This window comes from Pseudophryne corroboree, chromosome 3 (assembly GCF_028390025.1).
Source record: "Pseudophryne corroboree isolate aPseCor3 chromosome 3, aPseCor3.hap2, whole genome shotgun sequence".
Lineage (NCBI taxonomy): Eukaryota > Metazoa > Chordata > Amphibia > Anura > Myobatrachidae > Pseudophryne > Pseudophryne corroboree.
In genome coordinates this window covers 124041888-124056833 of record NC_086446.1, presented here as the reverse complement: position 1 = coordinate 124056833, position 14946 = coordinate 124041888, and the positions used below count along the sequence as shown (strand labels likewise).

General features: G+C 45.9%; 1 protein-coding gene across 1 annotated transcript in view; it reads right to left on the bottom strand.

Moving 5' to 3' along the window:
• The window catches only part of CAPG (capping actin protein, gelsolin like), a 30315-nt gene that overhangs the window by 4596 nt on the left and 10773 nt on the right, over positions 1-14946 (bottom strand). The window contains exons 4-8 of the mRNA XM_063958440.1: positions 14340-14494; positions 13157-13321; positions 10152-10301; positions 753-848; positions 550-676 (exon numbers count right to left, since the gene is read on the bottom strand). Of these exons, the coding sequence (XP_063814510.1) occupies positions 550-676; positions 753-848; positions 10152-10301; positions 13157-13321; positions 14340-14494 (693 nt within the window). The remainder of the gene's footprint in view (positions 1-549; positions 677-752; positions 849-10151; positions 10302-13156; positions 13322-14339; positions 14495-14946) is intronic.

Genomic DNA, 14946 nt, shown 5'->3' with positions numbered 1-14946 from the left:
AATATGCTTGCCGATGCTACCAGCGATGGCGGGGGGCGAGCGGGGCTATGCTGCATTTGACAGCATGGCATTGTTTGCCACCTCATCTGATCTTTCTCCATGTTGAAGAGATCTGAGGTGGTGACGAATGACCCACGGGTGTGTGCAACGCCGTTGTTATTGTCCGTACACGTGGCACTTTTTAAACAATGTGTTGTCCCAATCGTCTGGAAACGCCCACACCGTTTAAAATATCAGGCCCTGTGTGGGAACCTTTAAGTGCTGGTTGGCTGGGTCTTTATCTCTGTCCACTTTATCTCCATCCAAGGTTTAGTAAATAGACCTATAGCTCACTGGTTCTCAACTCCAGTCTCCAAGTACCACCAACAGGTCATGTATTGTGAAGTCTTTAATTATGACAGGTAATTATTGATATTGGGTTGTAATTATCCCACCTGCTGCCACAGACTGATCCTAAAAATATGAGCTGTCAACTGGAGAATAAGCGGTGAGAGTCACTGATTGAGGTGATCATAACTATTACACTCTGATGTTACACTTCCCCCATACCTTTCCAAACATATATCTTCCTATCAGTGTCCAGGATGAAGCAGTCATCTGATAGCAATTGCTCCTTACGGTAGATTCCTCCTTCCCCGACACGAGACACTTGCATCTGCCCGCTAGCGTTTGACACCTGCAGGAATGGAGAATGCACCTGAAGCGGCAGTGGACACGTAAACCTCTTATATTAGAGTCTGTGTAGCACATACCTGATAGAGGACAGCTCCCCTTGTATGTATTTTATCTGCTTCCATGTCATCCTCCGCACAGCCTTCTCTTAGAGTCTCTGGCCTCTTCCCCAGAATCTGCAAGTTACACAAGTAATTACTCGCCAAAGGCACACAGCTGGGCACACAGGAGGCCACACGGAGATGAGGAACTGCGCCTGGCGTAGAGATAGGACACCAATGATGTGTCTAAAGATGCTCAGAGACCGAAAATCACTGTCTCAAGACGCTGCAAGTGCCTGTCTCCGTTTTGACAACGTATGTAGCAGCATAAGCGAGAGCTGCATCTGTGTTTAACTCGGAATCAGGGCCTCAGTGCTGACTTGGATATCAACAGTTAATATAAATTCAGTACTTATCAGGGTGGAATATTAATCCAACACAAGGTGATGTGATAAGGGCAATCAGCCATAAAACCACAAACAACACCCAATGGGGCAGATGTATTACGCCTGGAGAAGTGATAAAGCAGTGATAAGTGGAAGGTGATAACGCACCAGCCAATCAGCTCCTAACTGTCAATTTACGTATTGGCGCTGATTGACTGGTGCGTTATCACCTTGCACTTATCACTGCTTTATCACTTCTCCAGGCTTAAAACATCTGCCCCAATACCACAGCGCTACAGTTAATAAAAAGTCGCCGTGATTACAGACATATCAAGGTGACATTTATTCTGTAAAACATACATATAACATTTCTCAAAAAAACAGACCCACAGAACACAATAATGAGTAGGTAACTCTCATAGAGTAATAAAAAAATAATGTATTCTATGGTATCTACAAGTATATGCAAAAGGTACAGTATATGCTTATTTGGCTTAGGCAACCAGTCTTTCAGGACTAGCCAGGGGTATGGAATATGTGTATCCGACTGATCAGCTGCTATAATAGCCACTGTTAATCAAAGTTGTCATTGATCTGATCCACACAGCTTCTGCACCCTAACCTGTGCCACAACATGGGAGAGTATCAATCTTAGAGGTCCATTTATCAACGAAGTTTAGCTATTTAAACTGCATTGCGTATGATAAATGGTGCTCCAGCCAATCTGCTCCCAACTGTCATTTTTTCAAACATGCCAGGAGCTGATTGGCTGGGGCACGATTCATGATACGCAGTGAGTTTTAATAAATGGGACCCTGTGTGCCTAAGTGTTCAGTGGCGTAAGGAGCCGAGGCTGATTGTACAGCCACCCACAACCCTTTCTTTTCCATTGAGAGACCATTACAATTACAGCTTTCTAATATTCTGTATAGCTGGACATTAAATAAGCCTCTTGCATAATATTGGAGATACCCAGAGTCGGCCCTAACCAATATGATGCCCTAGGCAAGATTTTGGCTGGTACCCCCTAGCACTGCCGCTAGTTCCGCCTCTATCCCTGCACCCCTTTCCCAGCACCATCACCCGTCACCCATAGCAGTTCTCATTATGGTGCTCATATTTTAAATAGAAACAATGCACACATTCGGTGTGTAGCCCAAAAAGGGGCGTGTTCTTGCTGGGAAGGGTTATGGCAACAAAATAGTACCCCCATTTCAAATTATGCCACACAGTAGTGCAACTTTATTTACATTATATCATGCGATAGTGTCCCTTAGTCACGTTACATCACACGGTAGTACCACTTTACCTTATATACGTTACTCCTCACAGTAGTGCCCCTTATTCACATTACATCACACTGAATTGCCCCTTTTTCACATTACACCACACCATATTGCTCTTTATTCACATTATATCAGACAGTAATTCCCTTTCTCTACGTTATGCCACACAGTAGAGCACCTTATACACATAATGCCACACATTAGTATTGCCTTTATACACATAATACCACACAGTAATGTCCCTCATACATGACACACATTATTAATGTCCTTATAACATAATGCGCCTTACAAATTATACCAACCTTTATTAATGCCCTTATACCCATAATGTCCCTTACACATATGCTGCACATTATTAATGCCCTTACACACAATGTCACACATAATGCCCCTTACACATAAGCCGAACACTATTGCACAACCAACCTGACCGCACACAGCACTCACACGGCAGCTAACACTGTGACCTCTGCCTCTGCTTGGATATAGATGTGTCCTCTTACTACATCTTGCCTCAATACGCCATGCAGCAGGAGATGCCTGGCGTTAGTCAACTGGCAGCTCCCGACCAGCTCTGCTAACGTTGGGCACCTTTTTTTGCTGAAAATGCATATTATTTGCATTGCTCTGTGACTAGGACGCACACACAGCTTCTGCTGATTAAAATGATATTCAGCATGCCTATATTCTGTGTGCGACTGTGGCTGTATCTGCATACGGAATGCTACATTACAGTGATTTACAAGGATACACTGTAATGTAGCATTTCATATGTAGATGCAGTCACACACAGAATATAGGCATGCCGCATAATAAGAATTTACTTACCGATAATTCTATTTCTCATAGTCCGTAGTGGATGCTGGGGACTCCGAAAGGACCATGGGGAATAGCGGCTCCGCAGGAGACTGGGCACAAAGTAAAAGCTTTAGGACTAGCTGGTGTGCACTGGCTCCTCCCCCTATGACCCTCCTCCAAGCCTCAGTTAGGATACTGTGCCCGGACGAGCGTACACAATAAGGAAGGATTTTGAATCCCGGGTAAGACTCATACCAGCCACACCAATCACACCGTACAACTTGTGATCTGAACCCAGTTAACAGTATGATAACAGAAGGAGCCTCTGAAAAGATGGCTCACAACAACAATAACCCGATTTTTGTAACAATAACTATGTACAAGTAATGCAGACAATCCGCACTTGGGATGGGCGCCCAGCATCCACTACGGACTATGAGAAATAGAATTATCGGTAAGTAAATTCTTATTTTCTCTAACGTCCTAGTGGATGCTGGGGACTCCGAAAGGACCATGGGGATTATACCAAAGCTCCCAAACGGGCGGGAGAGTGCGGATGACTCTGCAGCACCGAATGAGAGAACTCCAGGTCCTCCTCACCCAGGGTATCAAATTTGTAGAATTTAGCAAACGTGTTTGCCCCTGACCAAGTAGCTGCTCGGCAAAGTTGTAAAGCCGAGACCCCTCGGGCAGCCGCCCAAGATGAGCCCACTTTCCGTGTGGAATGGGCTTTTACAGATTTTGGCTGTGGCAGGCATGCCACAGAATGTGCAAGCTGAATTGTACTACAAATCCAACGAGCAATCGTCTGCTTAGAAGCAGGAGCACCCAGCTTGTTGGGTGCATACAGGATAAACAGCGAGTCAGATTTTCTGACTCCAGCCGTCCTGGAAACATATATTTTCAGGGCCCTGACTACGTCCAGCAACTTGGAATCCTCCAAGTCCCTAGTAGCCGCAGGCACCACAATAGGTTGGTTTAAGTGAAATGCTGAAACCACCTTAGGGAGAAATTGAGGACGAGTCCTCAATTCTGCCCTGTCCGTATGAAAAATTAGGTAAGGGCTTTTATAGGATAAAGCCGCCAATTCTGATACACGCCTGGCTGAAGCCAGGGCTAACAGCATTACCACTTTCCATGTGAGATATTTCAAGTCCACAGTGGTGAGTGGTTCAAACCAATGTGATTTTAGGAATCCCAACACTACATTGAGATCCCAAGGTGCCACTGGAGGCACAAAAGGAGGCTGTATATGCAGTACTCCCTTGACAAACGTCTGAACTTCAGGAACAGAAGCTAGTTCTTTTTGGAAGAATATCGACAGGGCCGAAATTTGAACCTTAATGGACCCTAATTTGAGGCCCATAGACAGTCCTGTTTGCAGGAAATGCAGGAATCGACCCAGTTGAAATTCCTCCGTAGGGGCCTTCCTGGCCTCGCACCACGCAACATATTTACGCCAAATACGGTGATAATGTTGTAAGGTTACATCCTTCCTGGCTTTGATCAGGGTAGGGATGACTTCATCCGGAATGCCTTTTTCCTTCAGGATCCGGCGTTCAACCGCCATGCCGTCAAACGCAGCCGCGGTAAGTCTTGGAACAGACATGGTCCCTGCTGGAGCAGGTCCTGTCTTAGAGGTAGAGGCCACGGGTCTTCCGTGAGCATCTCTTGAATTTCCGGGTACCAAGTCCTTCTTGGCCAATCCGGAGCCACGAGTATAGTCTTTACTCCTCTCCTTCTTATGATTCTCAGTACTTTTGGTATGAGAGGAAGAGGAGGGAACACATACACTGACCGGTACACCCACGGTGTTACCAGAGCGTCCACAGCTATTGCCTGAGGGTCCCTTGACCTGGAGCAATATCTGTCCAGTTTTTTGTTGAGGCGAGACGCCATCATGTCCACCTTTGGTTTTTCCCAATGGTTTACAATCATGTGGAAGACTTCTGGGTGAAGTCCCCACTCCCCCGGGTGAAGATCGTGTCTGCTGAGGAAGTCTGCTTCCCAGTTGTCCACTCCCGGAATGAACACTGCTGACAGTGCTATCACATGATTTTCCGCCCAGCGAAGAATCCTTGCCACTTCCGTCATTGCCCTCCTGCTTCTTGTGCCGCCCTGTCTGTTTACGTGGGCGACTGCCGTGATGTTGTCCGACTGGATCAATACTGGCTGACCCTGAAGCAGAGGCCTTGCCTGACTTAGGGCATTGTAAATGGCCCTTAGTTCCAGGATATTTATGTGAAGTGACGTTTCCATGCTTGACCACAAGCCCTGGAAATTTTTTCCCTTTGTGACTGCTCCCCAGCCTCTCAGGCTGGCATCCGTGGTCACCAGGACCCAATCCTGAATGCCGAATCTGCGGCCCTCTAGGAGATGAGCACTCTGTAACCACCACAGGAGAGACACCCTTGTCCTTGGAGACAGGGTTATCCGCTGATGCATTTGAAGATGCGATCCGGACCATTTGTCTAGCAGATCCAACTGAAAAGTTCTTGCGTGGAATCTGCCGAATGGAATCGCTTCGTAAGAAGCCACCATCTTTCCCAGGACCCTTGTGCACTGATGCACTGACACCTGGCCTGGTCTTAGGAGTTTCCTGACTAGGTCGGATAACTCCCTGGCTTTCTCTTCCGGGAGAAACACCTTTTTCTGTACTGTGTCCAGAATCATCCCTAGGAACAGCAGACGTGTCGTCGGAATCAGCTGCGATTTTGGAATATTTAGAATCCATCCGTGCTGTCGTAGTACTATTTGAGATAGTGCTACTCCGACCTCTAACTGTTCTCTGGACCGTGCCCTTATCAGGAGATCGTCCAAGTAAGGGATAATTAAGACGCCTTTTCTTCGAAGAAGAATCATCATTTCGGCCATTACCTTGGTAAAGACCCGGGGTGCCGTGGACAATCCAAACGGCAGCGTCTGAAACTGATAGTGACAGTTCTGTACCACAAACCTGAGGTACCCTTGGTGAGAAGGGCAAATTGGGACATGGAGGTAAGCATCCTTGATGTCCAGAGACACCATGTAGTCCCCTTCTTCCAGGTTCGCTATCACTGCTCTGAGTGACTCCATCTTGAACTTGAACCTTTTTATGTAAGTGTTCAAGGCTTTCAGATTTAAAATGGGTCTCACCGAGCCGTCCGGCTTCGGTACCACAAACAGCGTGGAGTAATACCCCTTTCCCTGTTGTAGGAGGGGTACCTTGATTATCACTTGCTGGGAATACAGCTTGTGAATGGCTTCCAATACCGCCTCCCTGTCGGGGGTAGACGTTGGTAAAGCAGACTTCAGGAACCGGCGAGGGGGAGACGTCTCGAATTCCATTTTGTACCCCTGAGATACTACCTGCAGGATCCAGGGGTCCACTTGCGAGTGAGCCCACTGCGCGCTGAAATTCTTGAGACGGGCCCCCACCGTGCCTGAGTCCGCTTGTAAGGCCCCAGCGTCATGCTGAGGACTTGGCAGAAGTGGGGGAGGGCTTCTGTTCGTGGGAAGAAGCTGTCTGTTGCAGTCTTTTTCCCCTTCCTCTGCCCCGGGGCAGATATGAGTGGCCTTTTGCCCGCTTGCCCTTATGGGGACGAAAGGACTGAGCCTGAAAAGACGGTATCTTTTTCTGCTGCGAGGTGACTTGGGGTAAAAAGGTGGATTTCCCAGCCGTTGCCGTGGCCACCAGGTCCGATAGACCGCCCCCAAATAACTCCTCCCCTTTATACGGCAATACTTCCATATGCCGTTTGGAATCCGCATCCCCTGACCACTGTCGCGTCCATAATCCTCTTCTGGCAGAAATGGACATCGCACTTACTCTTGATGCCAGAGTGCAAATGTCTCTCTGTGCATCTCGCATATATAGGAATGCATCCTTTAAATGCTCTATAGTCAATAATATATTGTCCCTGTCCAGGGTATCAATATTTTCAGTCAGGGAATCCGACCAAGCCACCCCAGCACTGCACATCCAGGCTGAGGCGATTGCTGGTCGCAGTATAACACCAGTATGAGTGTATATACTTTTAAGGATATTTTCCAGCCTCCTATCTGCTGGCTCCTTAAGGGCGGCCGTTTCTGGAGACGGTAACGCCACTTGTTTTGATAAGCGTGTGAGCGCCTTATCCACCCTAGGGGGTGTTTCCCAACGAGCCCTAACCTCTGGTGGGAAGGGATATAGTGCCAATAATTTTTTAGAAATTAGCAGTTTTTTGTCGGGGGTAACCCACGTTTCATCACACACTTCATTCAATTCATCTGATTCAGGAAAAACTACGGGTAGTTTTTTCACACCCCACATAATACCCCTTTTTGTGGTACTTGCAGTATCAGAGATGTGCAAAACCTCCTTCATTGCCGTGATCATGTAACGTGTGGCCCTACTGGAAAATACGTTTGTTTCTTCACCGTCGACACTGGAGTCAGTGTCTGGGTCCGTGTCGACACACTGAGGTAACGGGCGTTTAATAGCCCCTGACGGTGTTTGAGACGCCTGGACAGGCACTAACTGAGCTGCCGGCTGTCTCATGTCGTCAACAGTTTTCTGTAACGTGCCGACACTGTCACGTAATTCCTTAATTACGGCCATCCATTCAGGTGTCGACTCCCTAGGGGGTGACATCACCATTATAGGCAATTGCTCCGCCTCCACATCATTTTCCTCCTCATACATGTCGACACACACGTACCGACACCCAGCACACACACAGGGAATGCTCTGATAGAGGACAGGACCCACTTAGCCCCTTGGGGAGACAGAGGGAGAGTTTGCCAGCACACACCAGAGCGCTATATATGTATAGGGACAACCTTACAATAAGTGTCTATCCCTTATAGCTGCTTATATCTGTTATTTTGCCAAATAAGTGCCCCCCTCTCTTTTTTACCCTGTTTCTGTAGTTGCAGGATGCAGGGGAGATTCTGGGAGCCTTCCTACCAGCGGAGCTGTGTGGGAAAAATGGCGCTGTGTGCTGAGGAGATAGGCCCCGCCCCCCTTCACGGCGGGCTCTTCTCCCACTTTTTTCTGGAAAACTGGCAGGGGTTAAATACATCCATATAGCCCAGGAGCTATATGTGATGTATTTTTTGCCAAATAAGGTAAATTCATTGCTTCCCAGGGCGCCCCCCCCCAGCGCCCTGCACCCTCAGTGACCGAAGTGTGAAGTGTGCTGAGAGCAATGGCGCACAGCTGCAGTGCTGTGCGCTACCTTATGAAGACAGGAAAGTCTTCTGCCGCCGATTTATGGACCTCTTCTTGCTTCAGCATCTGTAAGGGGGCCGGCGGCGCGGCTCCGGGACCCATCCATGGCTGGGCCTGTGATCGTCCCTCTGGAGCTAATGTCCAGTAGCCTAAGAAGCCCAATCCACTCTGCACGCAGGTGAGTTCGCTTCTTCTCCCCTTAGTCCCTCGATGCAGTGAGCCTGTTGCCAGCAGGTCTCACTGAAAATAAAAAACCTATTTAAACTTTTACTCTAAGCAGCTCAGGAGAGCCACCTAGATTGCACCCTTCTCGTTTGGGCACAAAATCTTAACTGAGGCTTGGAGGAGGGTCATAGGGGGAGGAGCCAGTGCACACCAGCTAGTCCTAAAGCTTTTACTTTGTGCCCAGTCTCCTGCCGAGCCGCTATTCCCCATGGTCCTTTCGGAGTCCCCAGCATCCACTAGGACGTTAGAGAAATAATTTTAATCAGCAGAAGCTGCTTGTGCCCCTAGGCATTCCAAATGCTCTAGGCATTTGCCTAGTTTGCCTATGCCTAGGGACGGCTCTGGAGATACCATAGCATGTTTTCTTACCGAGAGATATCTTTGCATTATTTTGCTCTGTGGGTCAGTTATTTTAGAAATGTTTTATACAGTGTAGGTTTTACGGAATAAAATGACACATTGATATGTTCATAATCACAGCTACTTTTTTTAATTTCAATGTGGGTATATCTAACACCCCTTTCACACCGCACAAACAACCTGGTATCGACCCAGTATATTGCCAGGTCGACGCGGGTCGCTGTGTGGTGTGAAAGGGTCACTCCAGAAATCCCAGGTCGCCTGACCCAGTAATTCAACCCGGGTTATAAGAAGGGTTATTCCGGGGTTATTACTGGGTCAGGCGCAGTGTGAACGGGTTGCCCGGGTCGATGCGACCCGGTACCTGTTCACTGCATAGGAGGCGCGGCGATGATGTTTTCTCCCAGCGCCGCCTCCGCACCCACCCCTGATGCCGGCTTCGTCCCCGCCCCTTTATGGCAACCCAACCCAGCATATTGCCGGGTCGGGATGGCGTGAGTAGGGTCCAAGGCCGGGTCCTATCCCGGAAGGACCCGTTTCCAATTCTCGGGTGGGAACCAGCATTGCGATTTGAAACTGGTATAACTGTAGTGTTGTATCAGTGTGTGTTTTTATGTTGCGTGTCGTATTCTTGCATATTCATGTGTATATGTTACATTAGATGGAACCCACTCCCTGAAACTGTAAAGACGCACTAAACTGTTTCTTTGCCAAAAAAATTGGTCTAGCTCAGGGGACAGCATATGTTCGAGGTAGAATTATGTTAACCTTGTACCCTTTCTATCCTGGTCTCCCGTACCTTTTTTTTGTACACCTTTATGAAATTTGATAATCAATAAAAAGGACTACAATACAGATATAGGATTCTGATGTTCCATCTCTTTACGGAACATCTCTACTTTCTGGATTCCGGGCCTTCACCACATCCTCATTAACAAAATACATATATGTGCCTCTTTGACATGTTCCACAATCTATTGTACTGTATTATACAAGTATCACACAAAATTTAAACAGGGCAAGATCTGAATAGAGAAAAACTGATAATGGAGAAGAGAAGACAAACAATGTTATCCCTAAATGATTACATTATTCAGAACAAAAAGGAACATAAAAAAATAGGGTACCTTTAAGGAGAAACCCTTGACTGACTATTCTTAAACCAGCTCATTAAATACGTTTACCTTACCTCAATCATTTCCTCTGGCTCCTCCCCCTCTTGTATAATTTCAACCTTTGCAGCTCCACGCCGTTCACTGTCTCGTATCTGATTGGCCAGATCCCGTGCACGATTCCTCTCCATCATGTTTGCGTTACACCCCGACCAGATATAGATAAACTGGGGTGGACAGTGGGAGGAAAAAAGTCTATTTAATTTCAGTAACAGCGATCCCAGCTGCTCATAAACAATATAAAAAAATAGCAGTGCGCAGGATTCTAAGCAAATTTGGAAGACTCATATTGAGAAAAGATGCTTAGCTAAATGTTATTCTCCCCACTACAGCTCTGTTGGGGCACAGCCGAGGAGACAGCTGCGACATGCTTAATTGTTTATTTACTCAGGTCTCAGAGGGTCCCTGCAGACTGGACTACAAGAAAATGTATATAACCTGAAGTACTTCTTGTCATTCAGTGAGGCACAGTGACCATCCTGGATGCGCGCCACCTGACGTTTCAGGCTAATGGAGAATCGGATCCCTAGTTCATTGTTTAAAACTCCCCAGACGCTCCGGGCCTTCTAACAGCACATGTTTTTCCACATCTTCAGCCCGGGGTATTAATTACTGACCAAATCATCCTTGAAGATACTGTTTCACATGTAATTCTGTGGACGGAACTGAAAAAAAAGTGCATGACCTATTGGTAACTAAAGGTGTGACTACACTTGCTGGATATATCTGTCAGCTCACGTTTTTCCAACAATGGATTTTTCTGAAGGACTTATGGAGATTGGCCACATAAGAGACATGTCAAACAAGTCACAAAGGGCCTGATTAATAGTTGTACAGTATTGCACAACTGGGTCCAAGAAGTGCCTCGACTCCCCCCGTTTTGTAGAACAGCCCCAATTTTGCCCCCCAAATGACCACGCAAGATGCCCTATTGTTAATTCGGCTCTGCTTGAAAAGACTCCTAATATAGGGCCTAATTCAGACCTGATTGCTGGGCAGCGATTTTTGCAGACCTGCGATCGGATAGTCGCCGCCTACAGGGGGAGTGTATTTTAGCTGTGCAAGTGTGCGATCGCATGTGTAGCAGAGCTGCACAAACTGATTTTGTGCAGTCTCTGCGCAGCCCAGGACTTACTTAGCCGATGCGATCACTTCAGCCTGTCCGGGACCGGAATTGATGTCGGATACCCTCCCTTCCAACGTTTGGACACGCCTGCGTTTTTCCAGACACACCCTGAAAATGGTCACTTGCCACCCACAAATGCCCTCTTCCTGTCAGTCACCTTGTGATCGCTGGTGCGATTGCTTTTTTTGCACCATCCAGTCGCTATGCATCGATCCCCGTTGCTGCGGTTCATCGCACCTGCGCATTGCGGTGCATACGCATGTGCAGTTCGGACCTGATCGCAGGCTGTGAGAAAACGCAGTCTAGCGATCAGGTCTGAATTACCCCCATAATGTCATGTCATGCCATGCCATTCCTAATCATCATACTAACAGTATAGAAATGTGTTTCAATTCCTTGTTGTATGGCAATATATAAACATTGGGGTAAATTTACTAAGATGGGAGTTGTATTTCTGTTTAAGATGGGAAGTTGCCCATAGCAACCAATCAGATTCTACTTCTCATTTCTCTGGCACCTTCTAGAAGATAATACCTGGAATCTGATTGGTTGCTATGGGCAACATCCCATCTTAAATAAAACTCCCATCTTCGTAAATTTACCCCTTTGAGTACCGGGAATGTAGGACACAAAGAAGAGCGTACAGCCTTTTTTTGTGGAGCAGGCATTGGTACGCATACAGCATAGAAACATAGAAACATAGAATTTGACGGCAGATAAGAACCACTTGGCCCATCTAGTCTGCCCCTTTTTTTTTTATCCAGACTATGGACATATAAACATGGACTGTTAACATAGAGCGTCCTCCACAAAATGCTTATAATAAAGACTGTAGAGCTCATCTAATACCTGGATATTTCACAAACAGCAGTACAACTGGGTAAATCAACTACAAGGGTTAAACATATGGGACAAGAAGATCTTTTTAAGAGTAGGGATTGCAATACCATGATCCTGCACATTTTTTGGTCCAAGAAATAACTGGGATTTCTACATTAAATATTGGGTATTACAGAATTCCAAAGGCTGGGGACTCGATCGGACGGTGAGCGGTTGGGGACGGAACGGGCGGGGGGGTCAGGGGGTCCTTGCTAGCCTGTCACTGAGAGCCACCTCATCATGTAATCTAGTTTTTCTAGTGCAGCTGGGTTTGGGAGATGACAGAATAATGTACCCACTGAATAGAGAAGTCAGGAAGAGGACCTCTTTTCACTACCACACCCACTGTGTGACTAAGGTAATTGAAAGGAGCGGACGATGGGTGAGGCAGAGTTGGATAGCATGGATGAGATGTAGCAGGTAGCGCTGTGAATGCATTACTATTTTATGAATAAATAAAAATATAATTAATCCTAACGTGCCTCATATGGTCCCAGTAATACTGAAATTAATTAATGATTTTGTGATTGGAATCCCTAACTATGAAGGAAGAACAGTAAGGAGGAGGGAAGGATATAAAAAAAGCAAAGACAAAAAGTTACCTTATACAGAGCTCAATAGGAGGCCAAGTTAGAGGCATCAATAGCAGAAGCAAGACAAGTGAGTAAGATCGAAATAAGGTGATGTGATAGGTTGTAGTAGACGTACTCAGGCAGATGAGTAACAAGTGGCAATAGTCCAACAGGGAAAGGTTAAGGAACCATCATTATTGTTTGCAGTGGATGAGCAGAGGAAAGGATGTTTTAACATATACCTATAACAGAAGGAAAGTAAAGAGCAGCTGAGAACAGGATAGGTCAAGTCATCAATCTAGCAGCTTGGATGACATAACACTTCAAGAGGAATGGACTCAGCAAAGTTTCATACATGGGACGGAATGCAGAATTTAAGATCATTGTAATAGCTTTCTAAGTATACATACAAAATGATAGTGACACAGATTGTCCAAAATCTTACCTTTCCTGTGTCCAAGATGAAGCAGTCCCCATTATTGAAGCTTGCCCAAGACAAGTCGGCCTCAACCGCCCGGATTTGTTTCCGTCCCCTCACATGGTATAGATGGTGGGCAGGAGCCACTGGCTCCTTTTCTGCCTGTTGAAAGCCTGAGGAGACACCTCCTTCCTATGGGATAAGGAGTGAAAGGAAATAGTTGCAAAATGGCATTTACAATGGTCCACACATTGTATCCTGCATTGCTTACATTGTTTATAATGCACATTGGGAGAGAAGGATTTCCTTCATCAAGTAACATATAATGCAGTGTGGCCATATGCGAAAAAAACCTATCACAGATCTAGCCCAGTAGAAGACGAGATATGTGCAGCCTAAATTAATAATTATAATTTTATTTATATAGCACTCAATCTCCTTTAGGACTCAATGAACTTAACAGATAGTATGAACATAAGACAGTACAGAAACTATGAACACAAAATAAACAGGTTTAGCTTTGCAAGAATACAGAGACCATGGAGTTACTACAAAGGGTGTGGCAGCCATTTTGGGTCAACATTTGCAATGATTATTCATCCTACCACGAAGTATCCAGGTGAGGCAGCCATTTTAGGCAAATTACATAGGATGGACACTGGGCAGAATAGGCAATGCTTGGAACTGATGGCACATAATGGGGGAGAGATAGAAATACTTGTTGAGATTCTTGCAAGTTCATGGAAACTATGCACTTTTCATTCTACACAGAGTGCCAGGCAAGGCAGCCATGTTGGGTGCACTACATTGGTTATTACAATGTATGAATAAGCAATACATGGAAACAAAGATAAAATAAACAATGAGCTAACAGGCTACCCACTGCATTAATGTATACCTGGTGCCTTTCTCATGCATGACTTGCTAGTAATGTGATTTAAACATGCACATTGTGTAAGTGGCCATTGTCCCACTGATATTACACTGTCAACATTTTCATTGCTGACAACAAAAATGTTGATAAAACATTATATATCCCATCGTTAGAAGGTTTCTAGATCATTAGATACACAAAAAAACAACAACAGCCATGCTGCAAAGATGAAAAGAATTGCCAACACTACTGCTAGTCTATAGCCACTACTGCTAGTCTACAGCCTCCACCATTTTGTTGACTAACATAAATTTTGCAGCAACGGATTTCACTAACCAAATAAGTAACTCCCCGGGGAAATAAAGCCATGAACTCCGCACTCTCATGTCCTTGTGTCTCACGGTTCTGAGTGGGTTTTTCACCCATGTGCATATGTAGCTGGGAACTGTAAATGGCTCCGGCAGCCCTCTCATCCACAGAGGTTCCATTCCCTATGTGAGAAGGGAGAACTGACAGTAATAGGAGGAGACCAGATTAAACACAGCCTAACTCACCGGCCTGGCTACTTTCTTTTGTTGTAAACAACCCACTGCAGATTTCCCAGCAGCCCGTCTGATGGATAACTGCTGCACTGACTACCAAATTTAGAATTGACTCTATGATGTAATACATACAGTACTATGCGCTTTTATGTATAGTAAATAAAATAGTATTTTAGAATATACTGTATGAGTGAGTGTACTTGTGAAAATATTAACTTGTCCTTAAGGGCTGTGAGCCACCAGTGTCATTGTATTCTTCTCATCTGTCTTTGCCCAAATAACAGACAACTATATTTGATGACTTTTCATTGGACCCCTCAGGGAGATTCCAAAAGGGTATGGATCATCGGATCGACAGTCATTAGGTCTATTGGTCGACAGTGACTAGGTTGACACCTGAA